At 38.1% G+C, this 12,210-nt stretch overlaps 1 protein-coding gene across 2 annotated transcripts in view; it reads left to right on the forward strand.

Annotated features, from left to right (window-relative positions):
• Positions 1-12,210, forward strand: part of SRGAP1 (SLIT-ROBO Rho GTPase activating protein 1) — a 270,658-nt gene that overhangs the window by 178,489 nt on the left and 79,959 nt on the right. For both annotated transcript variants that reach the window (XM_038549883.1, XM_038549884.1), the window contains exons 5-6: positions 7,751-7,933; positions 8,433-8,561. In XM_038549883.1, the coding sequence (XP_038405811.1) occupies positions 7,751-7,933; positions 8,433-8,561 (312 nt within the window). The remainder of the gene's footprint in view (positions 1-7,750; positions 7,934-8,432; positions 8,562-12,210) is intronic.

Here is a 12,210-nt window from a genome sequence, read left to right on the forward strand (position 1 = left end):
TACTATCCATTCAGCCTACCCTGAAGTCACAACTTTGCCCTCCCTACCTCGGGTTTGTCTTACTCTAAGAGTAGGCTTGCTTTTGTCTTCCCACTGAGTAAGGATTGTGTCTGTCATCTCTGGTCTGAAAGCCTAGCACAGTGCCTGGCTTATGATACTCAGTAGCTCTTCAGAGGATTAATAAATGCAGATCAATATACATTGCTTTATGAAACCTGGGCTAATGCCCACTCAATTTCACAGTAACTGTCAGCACCCTTGAAAAGGGTGCTAATTGTGGAGCGTACGTTACAGACACGCTAGAGGCCTGTTTTCAAAGTATGAATTCACACTGTGTGTTTTATGAATACGTAAGTGTGTACACAGACCACCTGGACATTCCTTCCTGATATATTCGTTTTTAAGAGGTTTTGGCTGGCCTAGGTCTCAACATGAAAGAGCAGGGAAGGCCTCCATGTGGTCTGCCTTGCCTTTCAGAGACAATGGCCAATACCTCTTAGCTTGGAGCCTCAATATGAAGCCAAGTAATCTGGCCCCGGAGCCCACACACTTACTTCTATGTCAGATCTTAAAAACTGTCAAGAATCAAAACTATCCACTCTGTTTTGTGCTTCTTCTTTTTTTTTTTTTTTTTAATTTTTCTTAAATTCAATTTGCCAACATATAGTATAACAGCCAGTGCTCATCCCATCAGGTGCCCCCGTTAGTGCCTGTCACCCAGTTACCCCATCCCCGGCCCACTTCCCCTTCTGCAACCTTTTGTTTCCCAGAGTTAGGAGTCTCTCATGGCTTGTCTCCCTCTCTAATTTTTCCTCAGTCAGTTTCCCTCTTTTCCCTTATAGTCCCTCTCACTATTTCCTATATTCCCCAAATGAATGAAACCATATGATGATTGTCCTTCTCCATTGGACTTACTTCACTCAGCATAATACCCTCCAGTTCCATCCACGTCAAAGTAAATGGTAGCAAATTTGTCCTTTCCGATGGTTGAGTAATATTCCATTATGTGTTTCCATGCATTCTGTCATCAAATGTTAATTTTACCTCAGAGGAGATAGGGCCCAGAAAGGTTAAGAAGCTTGCTGGCTAGTAAGCCGTAGCATAGAAACTCAAAGCTCTAGAAACTTCATCACCAGGGTTAGCTCAGTATTCTAAAGAGCAAGAAGGCTCGAGGTTGCAGATGGGAGGATCATGGCCTGGAGTGTTAATGAGTGTTCTCTGGAGGGTACTTCCTGCCACTGCCCCTATCTAAAACAAGCTGTGCCCCAGGGACACAGCTTGGCCAAGCAGATTCCATAACCTGAGGCTGACCAGCCCCGGGAAGGGCCAGGTTCCTTGCAGCACAGCCCCTGGGGCTTAGCGTATGGTAGCCCAAGGGTCCTGCTTTCCTGGGGAACCCAAGAACTTGCTGGGAAACAACAGGAATGGGCTCCCAAGGCCTTGGCCCTGACTTGGTGGTTTTCCTAGTCTGGCACTTGCAGAAACCTAGTTACAATTAGAGCCTTCTCATGTCCTGATGGTAGAAAAGCGACCCTTATCTTAGGATGCGGACAGTTAAGGAAACCCCAAAAATGTGGTTTCTCAGAAGAGCTTTCAGTGATTAATGGAGTCACTAACCCAGCAGGCGCTGTATGGAATTAGGAAATATTGTCACCAACATTACTGCTTTTCATTTCCTCTCAGCCTCACCACCACACCTTTCTTTTCTCAGGGGCCATGAACTCCAACTCTCACTGTATCTCATGATGATTTAGAGCTATTTATCATCTCATACGTCCACCCCCAGGTATTTAATTGACAATGCCATTTCGAATGATGGGGACGGAGAAGAAGAATGTCAGGTGCATACTAGGTATTTAGTAAATAATTGTTAAATAAATATACGAATGGACAACCTGACTGTAAAATGCCTTCCTGCCCTTCATTTGTTGCTCACCAAATGCCCATTTTACTCCCACCCTAAAAAGGCAATATCAAGGGACGCCTGGGTGGCTCAGCAGTTGAGTGTCTGCCTTTAGCTCAGGGCGTGATCCTGGGGTCCCGGGATCGAGTCCCACATCGGACTCCCCACAGGGAGCCTGCTTCTCCCTCTGCCTGTGTCTCTGCCCCTCTCCGTGTATCTCTCATGAATAAGTAAGTAAGTAAAATAAAATAAAATAAAATAAAATAAAATAAAATAAAATAAAATAAAATAAAAGCAAGATCAAGAATCCAAAGGTGTGCAAGACTCTGTTGGTGCCCTAGCTGAATTTAAGGACAATCCATGATACTGGATCATACGCAGATATCTATGACACATGGCAGGGAGTCTGAAGTGCTGTCAATGAGAAGGTCTTGGCAGTTGGAAGATCAAGATAGCTCTGGTTGGAGAACCAGGGAACATTTAGCAGGAGGTGAAATCTGAGCTCGCCTTGGAGGATGTCAAAATGTTAGGACACAATGCTGGGAGAGGAATCACAGGCAGCAGGACTGGCTTGGGCGAGGACCACAGAGGCAGGAAAGCACGCATTCTGAGGAGGTAGTGTTAAGTGATTAGTTTAGAAGAGTGCACAAAGTGCTATTTGGGCCCATGTTAGGACCAGACTGGGAGGGTGTTGCACCCCATGGTGGAGGGAGACGTTAAGTCAATGGAAAGGTCAGAGTAAGAACAGGAGAAAGGCCCTGTGATGATCACCCTGGGTTCTCTTTCTTTCCATACCCTCTTGTTTTATGCTGCATCAGGTTGCTTCATACCCCAGACCCTCCTGCATATCTTCACCAGATTACTGCTAAGATGCTGCTTTGACCATACCATTCACACCTCTGTGGATTCATGAATCCCTATAGGATACATTGTAAAAAAAAATTTTTTTTGGTTGATATTTCAGGGCTCCCCTGATCTGGGCCATGACAATGTCTGCAGTCATCCTGCTGCTCAATTACCCAACGATCCACTTTCCAAGCCCTGCCCTAGAGCCCCTTCTCAAAGTCATAGTCTACACATGCCCGCCATCCCTGTATGTTCCCCTTACCCACATACCTTTGCTTGTACTGTTCTTCCAGCTTGAGTGTGCTCTCCCTTATCTGTATCCATTAGAATTTCCAAGGCTCATTTTTTAATCTTCAACAATTTAAACTCTTAGAAGTAGGAAACCAAGTCTTTAGTTTTACACCCATCATTGCCTTATGGTTGGTAGACATCAGGCAAATGGTGAGTGAATAAAAAATTATCTTTCAGCCTTTCTTTTCTTCTGTTCCTAAACATAACCAGGAATAGCTATATCCCCCAGGTAAAGAGGCCTTCCTTTTGTATAGTGCTTCAGAGGTTCCAAAGGTTATAGCCTAGCAGTCTAGAACACCCAGTGTGGAACCATACTGCCAGGGCTCCAACCATTATCCTGCAGTTAGCACTGTGTGACCTTAGGCAAGTTTGTTAACCTCTCCAGGCCTTTCTTGTCTCATCTGTACAATAGAAAGAATAAAGGTATGTACCTTAGAAGAGTTTTTAGAGGGACTAAAAAAGCTATTATTTGTAAAGTACTTCAAATGGTGTCTGGCATTATAACAAGCATTATGTAATGCTTTTAAAGCTGATTATATACATATTATACATATACATAATCAGCTTAAATTATATTAATGATGTACATTATATACATATATACACACACAATACACATTGCAAGTACTCAGTGAAGTTTATTACGTGCACACACACCACACACCTAGATATGCACAATTGAGTGACCACAGTGACCTTATAAGGTGAGCAAAAGTGTAAAATAAATTCCCCACACCTGGTAACTGGTAGATCCATTCTTAGAAACACACCTTCTAACTTCTGTGCCAGTAGTCAGAAAGTAAAATCAGTACACTGATTAATACACTGATTTCCAAACGTGACAGTTTTCAGATACATAATGGTTTTATGACACTAAATATTAAAATTTACTATAGATATTTTAATTATTTTGATTTAAAATACAAGAGTAGTATCAGATACATTAGATGAGTCTGTTAGTAAGGAAAAAATATTAACAGTTTCTGTGCAGAAGTTTTGCACTGGATTTCACAATTGCAGAGAAATCTATTTGACTATATCCTGCAGTTAAGAAAAGATGGAGTGGGAAAGATAAATTGAGTGTGTTCAATGGGGAATTATGCATGAGGTTTTAGTAGAGAAGAATTCAAATAGGAAAATATGTTATTGGAGCATATTTAAATGGATATATGCCTATCCTGTCATTTGGTATGCAAATGCTTGTGTTTGCATTAGGCTGATGGAGAAGCTGTTACTTTCTTTGTCGTATGTATTCAAAATGCACCTTTAAAAAATAAAAATGTTCTTCTCCTTCCTTGAAAAAGAGAAAACTGTCTGTTATTTTATTTTAAATACAAAACACATTTAACTTCTGTCAACAGCTTACATTTTAAATAATGTAGTTTGTACTTGCATTCATTATCTGCAATTAGAGTTCTCAAAAAGCTTTTAGTGTTTTTCTCCTCAACTTTTAAAATTCATTCATTGTCATTGTTAACGTTTTAGAAAATAGTGGAAACCCTAAGTCGCATTGGAAAACTGAACAAAGAAATTTCCTTCTGGAAATTACCATTGAACTGGGTAGAAAAACCTCAGCTTTTGTGCTGAACCACATTATGATGGGATATTCACACTCTTTTCTTGCTAGTATGAGGTCAAGAATGTTTTCTTTTTAACCCAGGCTAGTCCATAAGAAATACCATGCTGGCAGCCAGCTCAGTATCCTCAGTACATAAGGCTTAGATTGTGCAAATTGCTTGCTTACACAGGCCCTCAGCATCTAAATAAAGCAAGAGTTCAAGTCTTTTCTTTAGGATGTATTTAAAAGAAAAGAATTCTCAGATACTCAGGGCTATCTGGGATGCCTTTTCATCTTTCTGTGGTGGGAGTCACATTTTCTCATTTCTTCTTTACTGGCTTTTAGCAAGAAGAATACAGCTGAGAGAGAGAGATTTATTGGGTTGTGGTTTTGGGTTGTTTTGTTTTGTTTTTTTTTCCACTCTCTCTTTAAAGATGTAACTGGAACCAAGACCCAAATGGTATGTGGGTTTGCTTCAGGCAGAGTGTACAAACAGAGCCAAGCCTAAAAATGCAAGGTGTGTAGTAGATTCATTGACCTTCTGTTTGCCCAGCTGTAGGGTGACTCCCCTTTCATTCCCCAGCTGCCCAGCTGCTTCTTACTGCTATTTTATTTTTCTTTTAAACTGCAGTAGCCAACCAAACTTCTCCTGGACAGGTTTGATAATTACTAAAAACAGATAACTTTGCAATTACACACAGCCCAGAAAAAGCTGCCACGACTTTGCAGTTTTGCCCTTACTTTGTTCTTATTCAGCAGTGCCTTTAATGTGATGTGCTAGCTTACATTCTTAAGGAAAGACATCATCAGATTTTGTGAAAATAAGTAAAGGCTCTTCATTAACCCCATGTTTTACCCTGCAAATAGTCACCTTGAAAATGTGTAGTTAGTTGAACCATTCTCAAGAAAGTGCTGACTTTCTACCTTTTACGTAACCTACCAAAACAGCAATTTTCTATGCTTCATCCTAAATAAATATATTTCAGTGATACTTCCAGTTCCCAAACTATTTTCAAACTCATCTTTTGAAATGGAAAAAAATCAAGGTCCTTATTTCAAACTGTTACATTAAATCTCTTAACAACTACATTTTAGTCCTAAAACTGGCTCTGAATAATTTATGGGTTATTTACAAATGAAATAAATTTTTATGTGGATGAGAATTTGACATAATTTTTTTTTTACTTTATTTATTTATTCATGAGCGACAGAAAGAGAGAGCAACAGAGACAGAGGGAGAAGCAGGCCTGAAGTGGGACACGATCCCTGGTCTCCAGAATCAGGCCCTGGGCTGAAGGCAGCACTAAACCGCTGAGCCACCCAGGCTGCCCAAATTTGACATGACTTATGAGAAAGTGCCACCACTGACGATTGGGTGCTAAGTTCCAGTAAATTCCCTGATATGCATTTTGAGTCATACCTTTCCTGTGTTGTCTCTTTTAAGCAGTAGAATTGTGCTTAAAATAAGCAAGTTTTAGAATTGGCCCAGGTGTCTGACTGCTTATAAAAGCAGATTGAAATTATGTTGGAAAACTGTGATTTTCAGGGAAAATCTTTTAAAATCTGTGACTAGGGATCCCTGGGTGGCGCAGCGGTTTGGCGCCTGCCTTTGGCCCAGGGCGCGATTCTGGAAACCCAGGATCGAATCCCCCATCGGGCTCCCGGTGCATGGAGCCTGCTTCTCCCTCTGCCTATGTCTCTGCCTCTCTCTCTCTCTCTCTGTGACTATCATAAATAAATAAAAATTTTAAAAAAATGTTTAAAATCTGTGACTATTACTCTGTATATAAGAATACGGGGATTATATATAGATATAAATATTATGAGTAAATACACTTATTTATTATTTGAAAAATATTTATTAAAATAACATCTATGTTTTTTAAATGCTTGGGAAATCGTATAGATCGTTTTCTTTTTTTCAAAATTGCAGAGTGTTAAATTGGCAATATGTGTCAAAAACCTCAAAAATGTGCAGATTATCTAACTCTGCAGTTCTGAAAATGTACCATACGAAATATGATAATTTTGTGCATAAATATTTGTGACAAATAATCAAAGTGTTTAAGGATTTAAATTTTTTTAATTTTTAAATTGATCATTCTTTATATAAGTTTACAGCATACATGGAAAGGATACATTACAAAATTTTATTTCTGCATATTCCTAAATATATTAAAATATAGCTCAAATGTGTATCATTTCTAAGAGAAGAAATAAGATAGGATATATGTATTAAGGGTTTCAGCACAAAAAAAAAAAAAAAAAAAAAAGGGTTTCAGCACAGCTTCTTTTATAAAGCTAAAAGTTGAACTATCCTAAGATGTTCCACAATAGGAAATCAGTCGTGTCCTAGTCATATAAAGAAATATTATACAGCTCTTAAAATTATATTTTAGAAGAATATTCAGTGATACAGAAAAGTGTTCTGATATATGAAGTGAAAAAAAGATATAGGAGATTTAATACAGTATGGTACAAACTTTTTAAAAGGAGAAATATGTGTCATTTTCAAATGAAGAGTGTGTGTGTGTGTGTGTGTGTGTGTGTGTTTTCATAAGAAAAAGACCAAATGGTTGTACCAAAAATTTTTTTCCTTTTTAAATCATATGTTTTCTACATTGAACATAAAGTATTACTTTGTAGTCAAAAACAATTTTTTTAAACTGAAGCTCTGTATGAACCTTAATATTTACATTTGTATTTTGACCAGTAGACTTTATGCAAAAAAAAAAAAGTCTTTAGTAAGATTTGTACTAATTTGTTGGAGTTTTTTAGAATTCTAAAACTGGGGTAAAATTTATCCATGAGTAATGGTTTATTCTGCAGATTAATAATGCAGAGATTTCAGAGAACACTTTTAAGCTTAAGGGAACTTTTCAAGTGCACTGAAAGCATGCATAAGACTCTGTAAATCATTTTTTCATCAAAGCCTGTCCCCTAAGTGCCTCTTCCTGGCAGGTGAATTTGCATATTTCTCTTTGCTGTACGTAGAAGCAATAGTCCATAATTCATCTATTTGACTAACAATCTGGCTCCCTCCCTGCCAGTTGGAAGGTGATATTTTTAACATATTCCTCACATAATGGCTTCCATTCACTCTCGGAGTTACAGACAGGCACCTTGTAACAATTTGGGTCACATTTTCACAGGTGATGAAAACATACCATATGTATCATGCAGAGAGCATCAGTGCCGAGAGCAAGCTGAAAGAGGCTGAGAAACAAGAAGAAAAGCAAATTGGAAGATCTGGTGATCCAGTCTTTCATATAAGACTGGAGGAGAGACATCAGCGGCGCAGCTCTGTAAAGAAAATTGAAAAAATGAAAGAAAAAGTAAGTAAAAAAAACATCACAGAGCTTTTCTGCCTTAATATTGAGGTGACAATATTAAGAACCCTGATGTAATAACTGATAGACACACATTGTAAATTATTGTGAAATGACACATTTCCTACCATGGGAATGAAAAATGCTTAAGAAACATAAAAACCAAAAAAATAAAAGTGAAAAAATAAATTTAAAAAGAAACATAAAAACCATGTACTAACAGCTGGACATCTTTGAGTGCCGAATGCCAAGGACTATCAATATACCACGTGAAAAACTTAAATATTAACAAAGAGGTTTCCTTGCAGTTGGGCCTGAAGCCCACATACATTGTTGAGCACTTTGAGTTATTTAAATTAGATTCAAAATGTACTTTTCTCAGAGGGCTTGCAAGGTCATGGGCATATGTAGAATACATTGTCTGGATGAGTAGAAAGTCTCATATATTTCTCTGACTAAATGGCTTTGTTGTCTTTCCCAATACCTGGGTCATCTTCATTTCCAGAGACAAGCAAAGTATTCAGAAAATAAGCTAAAATCGATTAAGGCACGGAATGAATATCTCCTAACCCTCGAAGCAACCAATGCCTCAGTTTTCAAGTATTATATTCATGATCTTTCAGATTTAATTGACGTAAGTACTTGAAATTTTTATATTTTCCATATAGTTTTTATGTTTTATTTAACTATACTTACTTTTGTTTTTAGTGATCTCTACACCCAGCTCAGGGCTTGAACTAAAGACCCAGAGATCAAGAGTCACTCACTTTTCCAACTGAGCCATCCAGGCACCCATAAATTTTTCCATAGTAAGATATAAATAGCAATAACTATATTTCATTGATTCTAAAACACCATCATTTCTCAAACCAATGTTTTTTTATGTAATACTTAGAAGGAAAAAATACTGCCAATTAAACTATACATGATTCTAAGACAATATTGATTGTAAGATGCACGTGAAAAAGTGTGCATCCTAAAACCAGTGAAAAGCAAATTATTAGGTTCTGCAAAGCTACGAAGGCCTGGTAAACTAGCTAGGAAGGGCAACCAGTCATTTTTAAATTATGCTACGGCACAGGCCTAACTGATTCAAAAACTATTGTGAGGTGCTGAGGCTGTGAGAAGCATATGCAATTTTTTTTTAAGTTTTTATTTTAATTCCAATTAGTTAACATAGCAGTGTTATATGAGTTTCACGAGAACAATATCGTGATCCAGCAGTTCTGTACATCACCCTGTGCTCATCATGAGTGCCCTCCTTAATCCCCATCATCTATTTCACCTATCCCCCCACCCCCAAGTATATACAGATCTTACCTTCAGGAATGTAAAGTGGAAAAGACAGATGTTAAGCAGATGACTACACACATGATAGCTTTGCTTCTAGTTGTGGTAAATAATATAAGCAAAGTAGAGTGGACTTAAACCACATTCATAAATTCATCTAATGCTGTACTTTTCTCTCTGAGGATATGCTATCAAAAGCAGTAATTTGGCTCATTTTGAACTTTCCAAGTATAGGGGCACCTGGGTGGCTCAGTCAGTTAAGCATCTGCCTTCAGCTCAGGTCATGATCTCAGGGCCCTGGGATCAAGCCCTGCATCAGGCTTCCTGCTCAGCCTGCCTCTCCCTCTCCCTTTGCCTCACCCCACATCCCCATCCCGCTCCCACCCTACCCCCCTGCTTGTGCGCATGCTCACTTGCTCTCAAATATACAAAAATCTTTAAAAAAAAAAAAAAAAAGATCTCTTCAAGTATATCCACGCAGTGATTACTGCAATGACTTCCCAGCTTTAACCCTTTCATTGTTCTTTCATTTAGAAAACCTCCAATTGTAGGAGACTACATAGGTGACGCAGACAGAAATCCCAGTCCAAAAACATCCATCGCTGCAAATTAAAAAAAAAAAAAAAAAAAAAAAGCAATGTCTTGTAAGGAAAGCACAGATGAAGTGATAGAGGTTCAGAGAATTAGCTGCTGGAAATGTATTCATGTGCTGCCCTGTATTGATTAAATTTAACAGTTTACAGATACAATAAATTTTTTTTTGCCTGCGGCTCATAGTATCATAATTTAGGTATGCAGTACATTAAAGCAACTTTATTTTATGCTGAATTAAAGTCTCATGGATTTAACTGTTTTAGAGACACAGTTTGGGACTTTTGCAAAAGAACTGTTAAGTAAGGACATGATTTTTTAGTTTATTAACACTCTGATGTGCCTTTTCTTGGAGTCTAAAAACAGTTTTATTCCATACTATCATAATTTCTTTACACAGAACTCTTAAAAATAAAACCAGGGAAAACTTTTTTCTCTTCCTTTTTTATAAGTATTTTAATGAAATAATTAATTTTCTTTTAGCACTCTGATGAAATGGAAGGGAATTTTTTCTGCTAGACTGCTAGATTTTCTGAATAAAAAAGAACAATTTTATGACCCCTGTCTTCAAACTTAGATTTATAGAGATTCTGCGAAGTTTATAGAACATGGAACTAATTCTTTGTAACTACTCTACATGTTTATTTTTTGGTTGGGGGCTTATTTTTGGAGTACTTGGCTAGACTACCAAGCCAATTTAACACAAGGAAGTTTCCATGTAGTGAGAAGTATTTTTTTGTAACACCTGCAAGGTACTAAGCACTATTCTTGACCATGGAGATCCAGCAATGCACAAAACAAAGTTCCTGTCTTAGAGAGTTTTTGTACTAATTGAGACATCAGCTCATAAACATATTTACGTATACACACACATAGTGAGAATTCTATAAATAAAAATAAAACCACTATCGGAGTGCTCTTTTGATGGTATTCAGGAAAAGTCTGATATTTGAGCAGAGAAGTGAGCTGGGCACCACATGGCGTAGTGGGGAAGGAATCCCTCATACAGAAGGACTGGCAAGACTCAAGGTACAGAGGCGGTGGCATGTTTGGCGAGCTCACGATGCTCAGGAAGTAGCAAAGAGGAGGCCAGTGTGGCCAGAGCAGAGTAAGTGAAGAGGAAGGTTCTGGAAGAGAATGTGGGCAGAAGCCCAATTACTTAGGATCTTTTTGGACAGGGAAAGGGGTTAGATTGTGTTCTAAGTGTGGTGGAAAGCCTCTGGAGGGTTTTACTCAGGGAAGTGACATCACGTGTTTACCCTTTCAAGACGCCTACTGGCATCTGGGTGGAAACAGACTGAAGGAGGGGATGAGAATGAAAACAGTGAGCTGTATCTGCAGTCTTTTGCAATTTTCCAGGCTAGAGACAGTGCTGGCTTGGACTGGGGTGGTTGCAATAGACCTGTGAGAAGTGTTTGGTTGGATTCAAAATATATTGAAGGAATTTAACATGATTGTAAAGTGAAAAGAAGGATAAAGAGACGCCTCAATTCAGGTCCTGAGTAACTGGGTTAGCACTGGTGCCTTTAACTGAGATGGGGACTGTAGGGAGACATGCGTCAAAGGGCAGGGAGCGGTAAGTTCTGTTACACTCAGGGAGACTGAGGTACCTGTTGGTCATCTGTGTGGAGAGGACAGTAACATTCTCAATACTATTGGCACTTATAGGACGGGATTAACCTTTCAAGAGAGTCATCATCATTGTCGTGGGTATTTATTGAGCTCTTACTATGTGACGGGCAGGTTTCTAAGCATAACCTCATCAAATAATCACAAACCATGTGAGGTAAATACTATTTTCTATGCTTTATAGATTAAAGAACTGAGGCTTATTTAGGCTAAATAGCTTGTCAAAGGTCACACAGCTAGGGAAGTTGGTAAGCTTCATACTCAGACTTTTTAACCTCCAAATCTAAGTCTGATGTAGATACATCATGGTTAAATACATCAAGTAACTTTGAATTTTAAGAAAGGATGGACTTTTAAAAGATCAGCCTTAAAACAAACAAACAAACAAACAAATAAATAAATAAATAAATAAATAAAAGATCAGCCTTAAATTTAAAATGTTGAGTAATTCTCAAGGAATACAACTTCATTATTAATTTTAAAAGAAGGAAGTTTGTTGTCCTATCCAATAGAGATTGAATCCTTTCTTCATGAAAATTATGCTTTCATTGACTTAATTGTTAAGGGAGTCAGAGGGTGGATGTGTACCTTCTAAAATGGCTGCTTATTTTGTAGCAATGCAATTTGCATATATAGTGGTGATCCTTAAAACCATTAAGCTTGACCCTACCTGGTGAAAAAGAAACACTGATTATCATGCAAAGGTATCTAGAATCCTTTATACTTTGTGAGCTTATTTAGCAGAATCGCTTTAATAGTGAGCTAATAAAAAA

Source organism: Canis lupus, chromosome 10, assembly GCF_011100685.1.
Source record: "Canis lupus familiaris isolate Mischka breed German Shepherd chromosome 10, alternate assembly UU_Cfam_GSD_1.0, whole genome shotgun sequence".
In the NCBI taxonomy this organism is placed as follows: domain Eukaryota; kingdom Metazoa; phylum Chordata; class Mammalia; order Carnivora; family Canidae; genus Canis; species Canis lupus.